This window comes from Chenopodium album, chromosome 7, assembly GCF_948465745.1.
Source record: "Chenopodium album chromosome 7, dcCheAlbu1.1, whole genome shotgun sequence".
NCBI lineage: Eukaryota > Viridiplantae > Streptophyta > Magnoliopsida > Caryophyllales > Amaranthaceae > Chenopodium > Chenopodium album.
Window position 1 is genome coordinate 75,879,531 of NC_137840.1, and position 18,340 is coordinate 75,897,870.

Below are 18,340 nucleotides of genomic sequence, written 5' to 3' on the forward strand. Positions count from 1 at the left end.
ATCAATCAAGTACAGAGAGCACTGTCTTGGAATGATTCATTAGTCTGTTTCAATGTTTTGCTGACCTTTTACAAGTTAATTAACCTCATTTTTTTTACTACTTCGTATTATCATTCAAATACACTGGTATTATTTCGGTTTCATCTTTCACAAACTCTCAGGTAGCTAATAATCAGCATAAAAACTGTTTGAGTAATGAATTGCATGCAAAGATCATAAGAACCCGCTAATATATCAGTAAGATAATTATTTATCATCTGTTTCCAGTAATCCAGAAACTACAAAACGGAGAATAATTGGACACAAGTCCATTATTTGATAGCATAATGATGCTTTATTTCATCTCATATATTTTCATACTAACATTATTGATGATCTCTCATAACTGACCGAGCACTTATTTTTAGCGACACTTGCAAATCCTGCATAAAAAATCAGTGAATCAGAAACATACAGTATAAACTGTGTTCAAGATATTAAGAACAAGTTTTAGCTGACTTACAGCAGTGTAAACACTAATTCTTTATTCCATGACCAAAACTAACCCTGCAGAGAAAAGATACAGTAAGAAACTTCTGAGTTCTGACAGTAGCAAGAATCCATGAAAAATAACAGAAGGAAATGCAAAGGAATACTATTTGTGTTTAGTAGGAAAGAAGATAAAGAATCATTACCTGGAGCAGTCAGTGGTATTGTTGATTGGAGGGAGAGTGATGTTGACCAAACATAGCTTAGGCAGGTCAGCAACAAGTGTAGGATCATAATCAAATTCAGCCATATTCGCCTTCAAGCAATCGCAAATTTGCACTTCATCAGACTGGCTCTTGGCCATGCCTGCGACATTTCTAATCCCAGCGCAACAGAAATCTGAAGGCGAATCAGTGGATTTTGAAATGAAAGGTAAGCAAGGGGCAGAATCTGATACGACATCCACGCATGAAGGAACACAAACAGTTGATCTTGCTAATAGCAAGCTGAGTATAGCTATGTAACCAAGAAAAAAAGTAAATTTGTTTGCCATCTCTAAATGTATGTAAGGTAGGTAGACGAAAATAGTTTATTGTACTAGTGCAGGAAAGTTGTGTGTGTCTGCTTGTGAGGGTTACCCGATTGTGCTATAAATATAAGTGCTTGGGGCTTGGAAGCTAAAAATTCTGCGCAGAAACTTACTACTGATAAGAGAGCTTCTTTATGCTACTTAGATTATGGCAGAAATCATGGTCATGCATTTGAAGTTTTGAACACAATCTTGTTTTTTCCAGGCATTTTACATTTTGTGACTAAAACAATCAAACTGCAGTTTCTTTTCCACCATATTATAACCATTAAACTAGCAGCAAGCTCAAGGAAACTTGAATGTCAATCCCACTAACTGAAGTCATTTGAGGTTTAACAGATAAAATAGCAACAAGTAAATCAAATACTACCTCCATTTTTTTATTATGTGCAACAAAGGAATATTTTATATCTCACAAATAATACCCCTTTGTTGCACATAATAAAAAACGGAGGTAGTATAGTAGTACTAAAACAAATAGAACTCTCTACACAGTCCTTACATGATCCCAGAGTTAAAAACAGAGCTTGAGGATGCCAATTTGCCAAATACTTCTACATTTCTCATCTCTTCTTAAAATAAATATTCACAAAGCTGAGGTACAGAAAAGATGATCCAAAAAAAAAAAAAATCCTTTCAATAGATACAATATGAGATTATAAACGCTGTACAGAATTACGTAGGAAGCTGATTAGTCTAAGGATTTGTTTTAATATACAAAATGTAGACAAACCACGAGAATTCCTAAGAAAAAAAAAAAGCACAAGTATCTGCATCATTGCCCAGATGGGTTTCGAGAATCAGATTTAGAATTGTTACTGCGCTTTACATATGAAGTGCCTGCAGCTGGCACATCAGCTTGGGAGGAAGCGGAGAGAGGTTGAAAGCTAGTGTTCCCAACAAACCAGTAGAGTGCCCATTTCAAGTTGCAAAGAGTGTACTTGAGAGCTTTGGTCCAGTTCTCTGGCTTGTTAAAACTTTGTGTGATTGAGTAGGCTTCCACTTTGTCATTCTCAATTCTGTGAAGTTTGACATAGAGGTTAAAAATCTAACTCAAAATTAGAAAAAACTCAGCCAATAGGACTATGTATAAAGGGTCAGAAGGTAAGCATCAGTTTATAAAGAAGCATGCCCAGGCACTGCATGACCTGGACCATGCACCTTCTTGGTCAAGACGATACAAGGCAGGGAAATCCCTATCTAATTGGTGCGCCTTCAGCCTTTTTATACATTGGTGAGCGAACACAGATTAAATCCCATTATAACAAGAAAGCAAACGCATCCAAAGACTATGAATAATCTAAACACCATAACATTCAATTACAGTCAATGTGATAGTTAGCATTTAAAAGTTTACTCAGCTAATGACCACAAGTATAAAAGTTCTATGGCTTCTACCCATCAATAAGTTTCCTGTTGTCACAATGACATCCAGAAGGAATCTAAATGAATACTGTATAAACAATAACTCAAGCATCTAACGAAACAAGCAACAAGCTACATGACTGAATCTACAATCCCACCTCTCTTTAGCCTGGACTCCCGAGGTTATAAAATCAACCAACTCCACCCCTCATTCTACAAAGCTTAGATTCTTTTCCCGTGGAAATTTTTCAGATTTTTACAAATCATATAGAATGATAGTATGTGACAAAAGAGGCAATAGATTTAGTCTTTGGGCACTGATAAGTTAGCAGTTTGAGCACAAGCGGCCACAGCAATACATTACTAACTTTTAAATCTTTTGGTATAGGCCAATTGGCCATCAAAATTCCAAGCATGTACAAAAGATATGAAAAAAAAAAAAAAAAAAAAAAAAAAAAAAAAAAAACTGAATTATTTCAAGCAGAAAATTATCATTACCTATATGGGAGCTTGAAACACTTATCAGGAGGTATGTTATTCTCCAGATCCTTCATCCGTGCAAATTCTGAAAAGTCCCTCAAGCATGTTAAGAAGAGTGTCATCGCTTTGTCATACCGAGTGCTCCAGAACAAGTTTACAGGACCAAACCTATTCAAAGAAAAAAGATTAGACTTTAACAAACTAAACATTGGAGTTGAAACTATGAGATCTATATATAAACTAAATCCCCTCCAAGATTCTCCGGCCACATACAGCTATTAAACAGCTGGATTTATGGCAGCATCTACTAATGCTTAGCATATGGTGAATGGGTTAGTGCATGTATCCGGTTAGCCCCCCCCCCCCCCCCCCCCAAATCTAACTCTTTCATCCCTGTCATTTCTTCACCTAGTACTTTACTGAAAATCTTTGGGACACAGCATTTCTACAAGTTAATCTCTTATGATTAGGACTGTACACATCCAGCAAAGGAACCAATCAGAATGCCCTTATATTGACAAGGATAAATCCAAGAAAAAACACTTCTTTTGGTCATTATTACTTAATTTGCTAATGTAAAAATTACTTTCAAAACTTGGTTGTCAATTCATCTGCACATAAGCAATGGAAGCTAGAAACAAGTACCAAAAAATGAATATACTGAGTAGTACTGAATCTCAAAGAAATAGTGCAAAGAGGTAGTTTGCTGCTTACAAGTCATAAGTGTTGTTGCTTGTATCCATAATCCGAGGATAACTTCCCATAGGAAGTATTTTAATTCTGTAGCTGTAAATTACAAGGTTAAAGAAAACATGACTGCTATTACGCAAATTAAACGAAACACTACAGGGAGAAAAAAAAGAAAGAAAAAAAAATTAAAAAAAAATCAACAACAACAACAACAACAATAGCAACTCATTAACAAGACAAGTGAACATAACTTCTTTTTTTCTTCATATGTTGATTTTTAGCAGATGCTTGTTACATCGTTAAACTTCATGATACCATAAATATGAAAGTTATATTCCCATAATGCATGATAAAACAAAGTGCCATACCATAGACAACTACAAATTACAGGAGGCAGAAGCATATACAGAATTTCTCATAAACAGCCTCTCTAAGTCTCTACTAGTCTCTCAATCTGAAAATAATTGTCGCATACACAATTTGTATTCAAATATATTCACTTTTTTAAAGGTTGTACTAGTTAATGATTGGATTTTTTGAAACGCCTCTATTTATAGTGAGTGTGGGAATGCATCAATAAAGGGTCATTTAAGACATGTCGCATCCTGCAAATGCCAAAGGGGGTACACACTGAGAGTAGCTGGAACTAGCATACTACAAAATTAGCCTAAGGAGGTGCAATAAAGAAAACCACAATGCAAATCGCAGCTGGAATTTCCTATAACGACAATCAAAATGCAAATCAAACAACTATTCATCTCTTATCATTGACAATACCCACTTAGTTTTATCTTTACTGATTTATATTAAGCACAAATACATCAACCAAAGTTGATAGCAAATACAATTAGTACCTAGAGAAGGACACACCTATTATAGCATACTATCCCAATGGATAGGACACTTCTAGCATGAATCAACAAATCTCAGAATCTCTCCTTTTGAAGGAAACCATCCCTGGTTGCTGTCTCAAATACAATAAATATAACATTTGAAGGAAATATCGGACAGCTAATAAAACTAGTCATAAAGGATACTGGAATTTTGGAGTAAAATATTGACACATTGTGTGGAGAAGAAGGCAAGCTTGGCCCCAGGCAGCATTTATCTCATCCCATTCAACCTAAAAAAGAACAATACAATGAGTTATTGCACGAATAATAAATTTTACAGCATATGTTTACATGATGTGCCTGAAAGTAGCAAAATACTGGATCAAAACACCCTAATCTCTTTACTTGCCTATATGTTTTACTAAGTCAATACTCATGCAAATAAGATAACTAAAGTTAAGGATGGGTCTAATATAGGAACAAATAATATTCTTACTCAAATATATAGAAGAAAATATTCATAACAAGGAAATGGAAATCCTTGACTAATGTAGACAGGTATATATGTAAAATATCTTTAACATAAAAGCATTAAGCATTTCACAGATATATGTAAGATTAAATAATGACTATTGAATACTTAAGACAGAAAATTAATGCACACAAAAGCACTAGGAAGCACAAATATGCAGTTCTACAAAGCTGAGGCAACAAGACAACTATTTTAAAACTATAGATTTAAATTTGCAGGGGATCAAAGTAAACTCTTTAGGCTAGTATTGGAGGTGGCCAGTACCTCTTAACTTGATCTGAATACAATCTTGGACACATTTGTTGGAACTGAAAAATCTTCCCCACCCCCTCCCAAAAGAAAAATAAAATAAAATAAAAAAGGAAAAGGGGGGAAAACAGGAAATGTTCTCCAGCATCAATTCAATAGTAACTTAGCCCCAAAATTAATGCACTGGAATAGGTATACAAATTCAGCAACAAAAGAAGGAGCACTAGGTAGAAAGGTATCTCCAAGGCGAAATTTCATACCGGAACTTTAGGGAGTCGTCCAAGTCGGAAGTTATTGATTGTCCCAAATTCTCCATCATGCCATATAGGGAAAGCATCATTTAAGACATTGGTTCGCTTCAACAAATCCAAATGTGCCTGTGATACTTCAATCTTTGCTAATATAGCATCTCTTTCTTCCTATTTCCAAAAAAAAAAAATCAGATTATAACCATAAAGCACAAGCTAAGAGCTGCTAAAAGGAAAAAACAACAAATCTCGGACGCTCCAACAACAACGTCTGGATGCTGGTTAACCTAACGCATGGATTGAAGATATGACCAATATAGACAAGCCAGAAACATACCATTCCAAATGAATGCTTCAAAGTTGTGATCACAAATATATGGAATTTTTACAAATAATGAAAAAAGCAGGCCAGATGCAGATGCAGCATACCTGATGTGATATAAGTTGAAACTGAAAATTATTGAACTCATGCCAATACCTGAAACAAAATTGTTCCGTGAAACATAACTAAAAGACAAATACACTCTCCATTGGGAATTAAAAAAACAAAAACAAATTAAACGATGTCTTTCTGACGAAAATTAGGCTACCTCTCCTCCAACTCTTTAAAACGGCTAGATTTCATTTCCAATTCTTTCAGTTCAGCATTTACTTTGGAGCACTGCTTCTCTGTTTCTGCAATTGCAGCTTCAAGCTTCCTTTCTTCCTCCTCAACCTTGACCAGCATTGGGGAGATAATTAGTTGCAATTCCAACACTCAGAATTGTATTTGTGAATTATATTTGCGCTAGTTTGGTAGAAGAATTTCAAATCAACTATCAGCAACAAATTATAAAGTTGTACCCTAGATACCAGAAATGAAAACATCTCCTAGAAAATTTTAAACTAATACGATTAGCATCTCTTCATGTGTCACCTTTAACTTTTAATCGTACGTAAGAAAAATATATCTAATGTGGAAAATATCTTGCAGGGTGAGCACCTTTAATTTTTCCTTGAGAAAGTCAGCCTCACTAAGGACATCACGAGCTTCACCTTCCAAACGCTGAAGGGAGTCTTCGTAAGCTTTTATATCTTTGTTGACATCTTCAACCTCCTTATCAAGCTTATCTGACAACACCCTCATGCACTCCAGGCACAATGGTTGCTCCACCTAGGAGACAGCAAAACAAGAGAACATTCATTGACCACAAAAGAGTAATAGCAAGAATATTGTTCTAATGAATGTTCAAAATGCCAAGACCCATGGCTTACTTCTTCCAACAAGATAAATTTCCCACATACTAAAAGCAACTGCCACGGTCAGGAGGGAATCCTGACATTAAACAGCCCCTGAAAACCCCACCCCATACATCCACATGATTGTGGAAGATGTTAAACACACCTGGGTCTGTGCAGTGGCAATTTCAAAAGCACGTTTGAGAACAGTTATAGTCGAGTGAAACCCAGAAGTCCCTGGGTTTAACTGGCCACTAGTACTGCCTTCAGCAGATTGTGCATGTGTTCCACCATCTGCTTGGGATTCACTCCGGTATACAGATGCAGGCGCTGGAGGCAAAACCACAAATGATTCATCCATCATCTTTCCAGACGGAGGTGTTTCTGGCTGGACCCCACCACCACGGGACCGGGGAGGGGCACCAGGCGACTGATTCTTTTCCGGTGGCAACACAACAAATGAATGGTCCATTTGTGATGAAGCCAATACACTGCCTGCCCCCTGAATTGATGACCCCTGTAACCCTGCAAGTTGTCTTAAACATCACATACCGCCACAATAAACGGATTACACCCTACTCAACAAAACCCCATATTGAAAATTCAATCCCATCTCATGCTCCCTTTCCAAAATTGTTCAGATTGATCCTATATGAAAAAAGGGGCAAAACCCCTAAAAACCTTAAATTTCCCACATAATTCCTGAGGTAACAATTCGAATTACATCACAATTCACGAACCTTGTTCACAAACAACAACTAATCAAGCCAATTGCATAAACAGACAGCTAGAAATAGCAACAATTGAGAACAATTTCAAAATTCCGCAATCACAAACAAAAATTAAATCAACAAAAACCCAAAAAAGGAAAGAAACCCTAACCGAAGGAATCGACGACGCCGACGATGGAGAGAGAATGATGACAATTCTGGCAAACCCATTTAGGAAGATTGGGGTCAGCCTCAAAGTTCCTCCCTTTATTATTATTACCTTGCTCCTTCTCCTTCATCTGATCAAAATTGAGAGAACTTAGGGTTGAACTGCTTGAGTAATGTCAGATGACAAAAGGATTGGGGAAGAATCAACGATTTCTGAACTCTACGCACTCAGATTGAAGGAGTTTCTACTTCCGTTTTTTTCGAAGAAAATTTCCTACTCAGATTCCTAAACTGTACGTACGTAGATATTCAGATTAATTAATGCGTAAAAGGTTAAAGTTAAGTGTTGCAATTACCTGTGCGGACTATTTTACTAAGAATCTAAGATAGTCGGTTTGCTCAATGCGTGAAAAGTTAAGTGTTACAATTACTTGTGCAAAGTATTAGACTACTACTTCGTATTAGTCGGGTTGCTCAATGCGTGAAAAGTTAAGTGTTGCAATTTTAGTGAAACGGAAGAATCACATAACTCCGGCAATAGACTTCCACAACATGACAATTTTTTTAATTTTTGGTTCAATTTGCAAATCAATGAATTGCTTGTGGTAGAACATTATTCTCGTTAGACATAACCCTAACTAAAATACACATTTCTATTCCAAAAAAAAAAAAAAACTAAAATACACGTTTTAGAATAAAGATAAGTAGTGTTTGTTGAATAATTAAGTGAGTTAGAAAGTACCTTTCCAAACAAAAAAAAAGTTAGAGGGTTATTAGAAGAATTAGGGGGAAATCAAAGGGTAATTAAGTGAATTAGAGGTTTTTGATTTAAAAATTTACAATCTGGATTTAATCTACCAAATATATAATTTTTTTTTTTTACAAAAAGTTGCTATAAAACGTTTTTTCAAAAGCTAACGAACGCCCAGGGGCGTTGGATAAGGTAGCTAAAATTAGAAAGATTAAATTAAAATTATCATTAATTACACCAATCGACGCATGATTTTATCATGCTTTTCTAATTTAATACCACTTTAGGTACAATAATATTTTAAATGATTATCCACCGCCCGAGGGCGTTCGTTAGCAAAATTCTTTTTCCAAATAATTTTTCCTATACTTTTTTTGAAACCACATGCGGATAAATCAGTTTCCGCCAAAGCTATATTTTATTACTCCGTATCTTTTAAACTTTTATACTCGTAGAGTCGTAGGGACGGTAGGGTCGTACTCCGTAGTTGATTAAAATCGGAGGGATACATAATTAAACGAAGTACAAGCTGCTTCAATCCTTTTTGGCTCTATCTTGTTCTCCTTGTACTAATTCGATTCCCAACACGGTTGGCGGATCAAAAGTGAGATTGAGAGAAACCACAACAATCATAATAATGGCGGAAACCAATTTCATCCAATTTTTCGTCAAACTTTTCGACAACAAAACCCTAACTCTTCAATTCCCAATTCATCAAACCCTAACACCTCAATCAATCAAGCACCAGATCGAATCCCTTACTAAAATCCCCACCGATTCCCAAAACCTAACCCTAAATGGAAGATTCCTCTCAAATTCAACTCCAATTTCCCCCAAATCCCTTTCTCTCTCTACAATCTACCTCAATTTCTCTCTCCTCGGTGGGAAAGGGGGTTTCGGGTCCCTTCTTCGAGGGGCGGCGACGAAGGCGGGGCAGAAGAAGACGAACAATTTCGACGCGTGTCGGGATATGAGTGGGCGAAGGTTGAGGCATGTGAATGCGGAGAAGAGGTTGGAGGAGTGGAAAGCAGAGGAAGAGGAGAGGAAGTTGGAGAAAATGGCGGATGATTATTTGAAGAAGATGGTGAAGAAAGGGAAAGGGATTAAGGCTTTGATTGATTGATTGATTGATTGGTGAAGAAAGGGAAAGGAGGGAAGAAAGAACAAGGAGCTGAGAAGTATGTCGAGAAGTATCGGGAAGATTCTAAAAGGTGTGTTGAAGAGGTTGCGAGGTCTGTCAAAGAATCTATGGGAGAATTGATGAGTGCTGGGAATAAGAAAAGGAAATTGCTTGAGAAGTTGAACGATGCTGATGCTAAAAAAGCTAAGATTTGGTGAGTGTTCTTGAAATATATTTCTGTTTTGTTAATTAAGTTGTTTTAATTGGTGTGAATGATTTGATTAACTTGTTGTTTCAGGTTGATTAAGTGAATGATTTTAGAAAAATTCATTAATTTGTTTCAATTGGTGTTATTGTTTTGTTAACTATGTTTCAGGCTGATTGATTTAATGTATATTGTATGTCTTGCTGATTAAATTGTTGGGTTTTAATGGGTGTTAGTTAATTCTTGATAGTTTTCTGCTAGTTTGTTTTAATTGTAGTTGATGTTAAAATTAGTGATTTGATGGATGAATGAATGATCAAATGTTTATTTATCTGTGTATAAATGCAATTGTTTTGTGGAACATACGGCAAATTCCAATTAGAATTGTTTTGTTATTTTTGTGATTGTATTAGTGAATCTCATATCTGACTATTTTGGATCCCTTTGTGAATTTTTAGATGTGTTTTGTATGGAGTATGGAGAACCTAGTACTTTGTTGTTGTCGGTTGAATGCCTTGAGTTTCTATATAGGTTAGCTTGGGTCTGCAGTATTTTTATATGGCTTTGAGTGCAGTTTATCACTGTTTGTTGAGATAAGAAAAGATGAAGTTTGTTGATTTATTGACAAAGACTTTGCTGCTCTTTGCCTCAAGTTGATGTCTTGGATGTGAATTGTTTGCCTTATTTCCTATTTTCCTTTGCTTGATATTTTATTGTGAAATTTTGAATCCGGCTGAGTCAAACTCATCATTATTTTTACCTCTTCAGGATTGGGAAGAGAAAAGTGGGGGAAAGTGATAGTGATGACTCGGATGATGATGCAAAAAGTGATGATAGTGATGCAGAAAATGAGAAATCAGTTGTCACTGAGAACGGAAACCAGTCTGATTCAAGCAAGGATGCTAGCTCTGCTTCCGTTTCAGCTCTTCCATCAGATGGGGATAATCACAGTGGAGGCTCTTCTGAAAGTGGATCTGAAGAAGAGAAGGATATGATTGCTGAAGGTACGACCGAATTTGCTGCTAAACCAAGTGGATGCAATGAGCAGATGAATGGGAGTGGTATGGAGGAAACGCCATCCGGAGAAAAGATGTCTGGTTCAGAAGAAGTGGTTTCTACTTCTGCTAAGACTGTGGTTGAACAAGATCCTGTTGAACCTCAATTGGGATCCACAACTGTTACTGACCAGCTGCCTGGTACTAGCACTTTGATAGAGCCGGATGGTCTTGAACTTAATGTTGCATCTGAGTGCAAAGGAGTTTCTTCTGATGAGGGAAATAGTGGGGGCTTAAATGCAGTAGAGGCGCCTCTGAACTTTGATGATTTTAACTCAGCTGCCGAAATGGAGGTTAGTTTTTGTCTCATTGTGTTTCTGATTATTTTGACTTCTAATCGTTTTCTTTCATATTTCTGATTTGTTAGTAGATCTCATGATAGCCTCCTGGCTCTATTTTTCCCAAAAATATTAGATGCCTTGCACTACTTGTCACTGCAAGATAGATAGTCATTGATTTTCTGTGATTTTATAGGATATTTGTCGACTCCTTTTCTATGGAAATCTGTCATACGTCCCAACATCCACTTATCATACGTGCATCCTACATTGATTTCTAGAATTGTTAGTTATAGCTGGTGATTTTGATCTCTGTATTGAAAGAAGTTGGTAGATTATTTTGAACTAATATATGTTCAATTTACATTTCAGGTTCTTGGTTTGGAAAGGTTGAAATCTGAGCTACTGACACGGGGATTGAAATGTGGAGGCACTCTGCAAGAACGTGCTGCTAGGCTCTTTCTGCTGAAAACTACTCCTCTGGTGAAGATTCCTAAGAAACTGCTGGCTAAGAAATGAGATTAGGCTGTTTCTGGCGAATAAAGCTCTGACTGCCTTCTTTGTTCTCCAAGACCGCTACTGCTGTAATATATTCAGTTAGTGTTTACAAGTTTTGATATCATATACTCTGTATTAAGCATCCAAAGGCTCTACTTGCATAGAGAGTCTCACTGTAGTTTCATCTTGATGTACTAACTGTATACAATGATAACCCTTGGTAAATCAAGGTGCTGATGTTTGAGCTTCATTACATAAACCGTGTCAGACTTCTATCCGTTACACTAATATAATCCAGTGTGCAGTATGAATTATGACTTTTAAGCATTCAACGCAAAGTCATATGCTTACATCTTGACGTTTTGACATTCTTATTTGATACTTCGTATTAGATTATTACACTGTGTTGTTTTTTTTTTTTTTTTTTTTTGAATGAACTGGTGAAACAAGGTCATTAAATAACTATACTGTACATGTCTATAAGATGCTATTTCACGCTTCTAGTACATCATGTGCTCAGTACTCCAAAGATGGGGTGGGGGGGGAGGAATTGCAATCATCTGAAGTATCTCAGTTAAAAAGTAAAAAATCTAATCTATATCTATGTTGGTTGATCTCTTTTCTGGCGAAGTACGGCAGAGAGGGCAAGTACCATTCATCTTCAGCCACTCATCAATGCAATCAGCATGGAAGCAATGCTGACAATCAGGTATGCATCTCAGTGTTTCCTTAACACTAAAGTCTGACAAGCATATAGGACATGACCCATCACTGACGCCTGGAACTCGCCTGCTTTCTCCAAGCACCACCTTGGCGTACGATTCAATAGTAGCTTGATCAAGCCCTATTGACATTGTAGTTTCTAAAGGCTGTGCTATCTCTGGTCTGTTTCCCCCTGTCCCTATCCTTCTATCTCGCCGATCCACCATGCATAAGAATATTCCTACTCCAACTGCACATGCAATGGCTGGGAATGCAATTGAAAAGGCAATTATTCTAAAAATTTTGAGGCCTTTGCTGTTGTGTGTTTGCTCGAGATCACCTGAAATTGGAGGTTAGTTTCCTAGAATCTAGGACTGCCACAACCTTCTAGGTGATGTATTTAACAATTGCTTAGTACTACAATCATATCTAGCAGTCATATTCTCAATAAATATTTTGACATATTAATTGTTAAAATTTTCTGAAGGCGGCAATGAATTGTTTCTGAATTCTGATGCAACACCCTTAGAGGAGCCTTGTCGAAGGCATTGCGCGGGAACCATAAGGGAAGTTGCGGTGGAACAGATATCTCCGGCTGTTTTGTGATTTAAGGTAAATTAATGGGATTTCTGGAGATATTTGGACTTTCAGTAGCTTTGATTAATTATCAACTTGAGAATATTAAAGGTTTCTTTGCCTTTTAAGTCAAAGTATCCAAATAGAACACTATAATGCATCCACCAACCATGAATAATATTAATTTTAACCACCTCTTCCCTTCTTCAACTAATCATCCAATTTAGTCAACTTCTGTTATTTGCCTTTTGTAAAGTGAGAAACTTAGATCTTGGACCTTTTATTCCAGGCATTATGAATTTTTGCCTAAGCAACCAATTACATTCCTCCCCCTAAGTTAACCGTAACACGGAAGCTAACTAAAACATTACGACTTGTTCATATGGTGACTGTCCTGTTATCTGCAGCTTCTTTCTTATATGGAAGTGCAAAAAAGAAGAAAAGTGAAATGATTTCGATTTAAGTAAAAGGGTGATCAGGGGAAAGAGTGTTTTTACCTGAATTGTTGAGACTTTTGAAACAACCGATTTGCTGGTTGCCATTGCTCTGATACCCACAAACATCTCCGCGCTCCTCACAAGCTAGGCAATCAGGTACATGCCAGGAAATCCAGACATCTTCACTAAGATTAGAACTGAATCCACCATTTGCAGATATTGAAGCAGGAACTGGTAAAGTCTTAATTATCTTACAAGCCCTCGACACATCATCTGTAAGATCATTGAGAGAAATCGCGATGGTTGATCTTGTTGAATTGCTGAGACAGTCAATTACATGAAAATCAGCATTTGTGAAGCTTCTTGGGCAGCTAAGGAATGTATAGTCCACATAAAAATCAGCTTGGAAAGGTGATCCAGAGGGGTCGAAACCTTGTAAAAGTCTCCGTGGGAGACAGCTATCTGGGTCGTCTATCAGCATGGTCTGTGCATCATATCTTATATTACGGACTAAGAACTCTCCAGAATGAGGCAGAGTTATAGCAGGGTGACCACGGTCTGTGCAGTGGAGGTTGAAGCCGGGGTAGCTGCAGTTTTCGTTCTTCTGCTCATCGAGGTGGAATGGGAATCGGATAGGGGTAAGGGTGTTGTTAGTGCAGGTAGTTATGGGGCAATAGGAATAGGCCGATGGTGCCAAGATGAAAAGGAGGAGGAAGACGAGGAAAGGAAAGAACTGCACGAAACCCATCAGTTGAATGTTGAGAGGTTTTTCAACTATAAAAAGTATTCTGAGATTTTGAGGATCATATTGATTGAAGTAAAATTAGCCAAGGACAAAGTATTTAACTAATCATAGTATTAGTTAATTTATAATTTTTTGGTAAAAGTCAATACAGTGATGGCGTAATGGATATATAGATGGCGGTGATGTGCAAACTTGTATGTATTAGCTCCTTTAAAATACTTATGCAGGAGTAATCTATATTCTGATCCTTCTATATTTAAAGATCTTCAATATTAGAGAACATGTTGACCATGTATTTATATCACTATAATAAGCTGTTAAGACAATTCGTACGAAAGGACATTGAAAAAACAGAAAGTGATACAATTAGAAGGCAGCTTATAAACAAATATAAGGTCAAAATTGTAGAATATTGACAAAAATGTTCCTGGTCCATGCAGTTTGAATTCTCAAAATAGAATTTTTGGTGCTGGATCATCCTGCTGTACTGGCAGTTGCAAATACTCTTGACGCCGAAAGCTATAATCTCTAGGAGACATATCTAACTTTGATAAAATTCAAGGAAGAACTAAACTATAATGTAACTAATATGGTAGTATGATGCAGCAAGCAAGTGAAAGGAGAGCAACTGCTCGGCCACTTCATCTTAGAAGCGAGCATTCATAAAAATTTCTAGTAATCTCGAGTTTTACAGCACAACATCAATCTTCCTGCCTTGCCTTACCGGCTTAGCTCAACACAATTGCTATCCACAATTTCATTGCACGTATGACTATAATGAGTATAATCTTTCATTGTTTAGTTTACTAATATATATAACCTAGTGCCTAGCTAGCTTCTTAATGGAAGCTGATAAATTGACTATGATCGTTCAAGCCACCGCTAATGAGTGGTGAGTAAAGCTGGTGGTGATTAGCCTCAAAACTGCAAGTAGAAATTGATCAGCAGCATTTAAAAAGAATTGTACAAGGTACTCCATTCGTGGCCAAGCGGGAGTTTACAGAAGCTGCTGAGAGACTCTTATCGCCATAATTTGGCCATCAGTTCCAGCTCTCATGACATGGAATTTGACATTTATTCCTGCAGAACAGAAAGAGGAAGCAGTTGTAGTTTCAATTAATCAAGCCGAGGAAGTCAAGACATTTAAGGGAATCACAGGAACAAAGGAAACAATGAACTGATCTAATGAGCATGCAAAGGTAAAGACTTAATACCATCATTTAGCTGCAGATTTGTATTGACTGCAACAGCATGAAGAGAGAGCTTAGCCTTTGGCTGCCAGTCATTCTGCTTTCCGATCCATGACTTGGGGTTAAAAATCTCTGCAAGATGCCAAGCTTCAATTCATTATATATGAATTCCTAATGCTGATTGAAAAATACTTTATGCTGCAGTGTTTTGTTGTCTTTTGCTTAATCTTCGAAAAATGCCTCAATATAGGTACAATTATGCAGGACAACAAAATTGTTTGAAACATGTTAATTAATATCCATATTCTCACCAGCACTGGAAGCATCTTTGAGGTGTTTTATGTCTAATATGGCACCAGAAGCTCCATCTACATGTTTTTTGGTTTCATGTGAGCCGATTTGTGAGTAATCCCAGCTTCCATCATGGTAACTCTCATTCATGAAAAGCTCAAAATGCCTTGCATCTAGTGTCTGCATTGTCCCTAAAATTGCCAAAATATAAACTGGTTACAAACTATTTATCAACATATCTTCACCTAGAAACTAATTTTTATAGTTTTGGTTCAATGGGAGCATTTTTGGGTTGCTCACCATCACATGTATTAAGGTCACAGACTGGGCAACGTACGAGCTGCAGATCTGGGAAGTTGGGTAAGACCAAGGATTAGCACATTTGGAAGCATTATTTAGGAAGCAATATACATGGCCTGAAAAGAGTTTGATGTACCAGCAATCCAGATTCCAGTTTTGATATTGGTGAGCACACATAAGCCACGAGATTGCAGCATCTGTTCAAGAGTCTCCTTCTGAGGGATCTTTCGGGGAGGACTAGTCAGCTTCTCTGTCACAATTGCTGCTGATGATTCTAGGAAAAATGCACCAATCCGAATCCAATCTATATTTTCCAATAACATGAGAAAATATAAGCAGCAGTCGAACTTTCAATCAATCTAAAAGGTTATTAACAACTCTATATGGACTACAAGAAACATTGTTCCATGATCCAGATAATCTATTGAATAGATTTTCAACATGCAATGCTTAGTACTTGATGTCATACTGATGGGAATCTAGAGGAATACCTATGTGTTTCTCCTGCTGGCGAAACAAGTAAGAGTGACTCCCATCTGCAAGAAAATTGCAAGGTGAGGTGAGGCTTTCAACACCACACAGTTATTTTGACAGTATATATGCTACATTCTACATTTCTACTGTAAGACAAGCAGATATTCAAGAAAACTGTCACTCACCAAAAGCTGATGCGTATAGTTTCTTCCACTTAAAAGACACATCTCCTGGATCAGGAACTGCTAGATCGCGTAAGCAGGCAAATTTCCACACACATTCTTCCGATAAAGTCTTGTAGAACCATTTGCAGGTAGTGGCAAGCATCACTAGAGACCTTCCATCTAGGTACTTGGCTATCTCAATCCATACATCATCCTCAAACCTTGGAGCACAAAATCAAAATTCAGTTAGAAATTTCAATTTGTAACCATTATTCAAAACTACAGAAACTTCAAATAAAATAGTCCTTGTCTATTCACACAAAATCATGCTAATCAAACATTAAAAATCAATTGTTGAACCGTTCAATTCCACAAACATAATCAAGCTTTAAGAAAAGATAATTACACACACAATGATTCTAACCACTGCATATTCTTTGTGAGAGCTAAATCATGAAGTTAAGTTAGCTGAACTATAAGAAAATCGTCACTTAACAATCACAAGTTATTTTTGAAATCAGTGGAATAACTTCCGACATCATAAGCGAAAATTAAAATGTGCATGACTTATCGCAATAACATCACTCAAACAATATTTATGTACATTGTAAAATTAAGCTTAAATTAGTTTTAGTCATTCGGCATATAATCTAAAGCGAAATGTATGAGATGTAAATTCGAAGTGTTTTAGACATGATAAGCGTAATTAAACATAACATAGCTCAATATATATAGTATGATCTCCAAATTTGTACTGGAATTTGAAATTTGACTCAATCAATCTTCACATATTCACACACAAAAGTTTCTGAAGCAGAGTACCAGCATTCATACTAGCTAAACAGATATATGAATAAGCTCGAAATACATACTGTGATATTATATGAAATTCAAATTCTCAGATAAGAGTAAGATTTATCAATTCACTAAAATTCTGGAACAAAACTTGAATTACAAGGTAGTGATATCGAATTTTCTCAATTAAAACAGAGCATAATTCTTAAGAATTTTGAACTACATTGTTTTGTAGATCGATATTTATCGATTGAAATTTTGAAAAAACATTTTAAATTATGAGAATCATGAACTGACAATTGATGCGATCAAAACTCGCTCGTTAATTCAGCTCGCTAATTTTCAAATTTCATCAACTAATTCCAGCTCAAATTATCAAATTCAAATTAGAGGTTGCATTTGCAGATTAGAAACTCAAAATTACGACTAAATCATACTATAAAACGAAATGATAATCCGATTTGTAAAAAAACAATTTCATCGTAAATCCAGCTTACTGATTTTCAAATTTAACGCTAAACTTCTCCGATTCGGAAAATTGAGCTTGTTCATCAAATCATAAAATTAATCGACGATTACATGCTCAAAATCACCAAAAATCTTAAAAATAACGCAATTGTAAGAGTTTCTCATTTTTCCCTCGCAAAATCCAGCTCGCTATAATCAAATTTAACGCAAAAACTAAATAAAATTTTCGTAAATCTGAGCTCAATCTTCAAATTATGAAAAATAGAACAATGTTTACAAATTACAAGCTCAAAATTTACAGAAATTATTACAGAGAAATGCAATTGTGAAGAGAGATACCAGGCGAAAGAAGCACGAAGAGAGAAAAACGAAGAGAGACGAGGAGAGCTACAGGAGCAGAAAGGCAGAGTTCTCTTCAATCGTTTCCCCATTTTCTTCAGAATTGCAGTGCGATTTGCAGTTTTTGATGAGAGAGAAAATTTGAAATGAAATGAATGTGATTGAATTGTGAAAAGTTTGAGAAGGAACTATGTATTTATACAGAAAGACGCGGGAGTGAGAGAAGTGTCGTATTTTTTGAATTTGTTTTAACGGAAGTGGGACCCTTACTCATTATTGCCGTTATATCAAAACGACGCCGTTTCCCTTTTTTTTTTTTTTTTTTTTTTTGGTTCTAAAAATTTGCCCCTTTTTTGGGATTGGGCAATATGCTCAATTTTGATACAGTATTCATAATGTTTA

At 36.3% G+C, this 18,340-nt stretch overlaps 4 protein-coding genes and 1 pseudogene across 4 annotated transcripts; 1 reads left to right on the top strand and 4 right to left on the bottom strand.

The window, feature by feature from the left end:
- Positions 1 to 365: 365 nt before the first annotated feature.
- On the bottom strand, positions 366 to 1,021 carry LOC145640701 (non-specific lipid-transfer protein A pseudogene; annotated as a pseudogene).
- Positions 1,022 to 1,584: 563 nt separating this feature from the next.
- LOC145639657 (beclin-1-like protein) lies at positions 1,585 to 7,866 on the bottom strand. Its single transcript, XM_081690962.1, has 10 exons — positions 7,555 to 7,866; positions 6,839 to 7,197; positions 6,437 to 6,607; positions 6,045 to 6,169; positions 5,884 to 5,932; positions 5,467 to 5,625; positions 4,630 to 4,715; positions 3,617 to 3,688; positions 2,921 to 3,070; positions 1,585 to 2,076 (listed from the first exon to the last, which is right to left on the bottom strand). The coding sequence occupies exons 1-10, from the start codon at positions 7,679 to 7,681 to the stop codon at positions 1,833 to 1,835; spliced, it is 1,542 nt and encodes a 513-aa protein (XP_081547088.1). The 5' UTR covers positions 7,682 to 7,866; the 3' UTR covers positions 1,585 to 1,832.
- A 973-nt stretch (positions 7,867 to 8,839) lies between these two features.
- On the top strand, positions 8,840 to 11,771 carry LOC145639658 (uncharacterized). The gene is made up of 4 exons (XM_081690963.1): positions 8,840 to 9,383; positions 9,434 to 9,635; positions 10,395 to 10,974; positions 11,332 to 11,771. The coding sequence occupies exons 1-4, from the start codon at positions 8,939 to 8,941 to the stop codon at positions 11,476 to 11,478; spliced, it is 1,374 nt and encodes a 457-aa protein (XP_081547089.1). The 5' UTR covers positions 8,840 to 8,938; the 3' UTR covers positions 11,479 to 11,771.
- Positions 11,772 to 11,988: 217 nt separating this feature from the next.
- LOC145639660 (putative RING-H2 finger protein ATL21A) lies at positions 11,989 to 14,053 on the bottom strand. The gene is made up of 2 exons (XM_081690967.1): positions 13,233 to 14,053; positions 11,989 to 12,499 (listed from the first exon to the last, which is right to left on the bottom strand). The coding sequence occupies exons 1-2, from the start codon at positions 13,918 to 13,920 to the stop codon at positions 12,048 to 12,050; spliced, it is 1,140 nt and encodes a 379-aa protein (XP_081547093.1). The 5' UTR covers positions 13,921 to 14,053; the 3' UTR covers positions 11,989 to 12,047.
- Positions 14,054 to 14,914: 861 nt separating this feature from the next.
- LOC145638611 (putative F-box protein At3g61730) lies at positions 14,915 to 18,259 on the bottom strand. Its single transcript, XM_081689598.1, has 8 exons — positions 17,939 to 18,259; positions 16,358 to 16,557; positions 16,190 to 16,234; positions 15,835 to 16,002; positions 15,699 to 15,746; positions 15,419 to 15,589; positions 15,132 to 15,239; positions 14,915 to 14,997 (listed from the first exon to the last, which is right to left on the bottom strand). The coding sequence occupies exons 1-8, from the start codon at positions 18,028 to 18,030 to the stop codon at positions 14,915 to 14,917; spliced, it is 915 nt and encodes a 304-aa protein (XP_081545724.1). The 5' UTR covers positions 18,031 to 18,259.
- Positions 18,260 to 18,340: the final 81 nt, after the last annotated feature.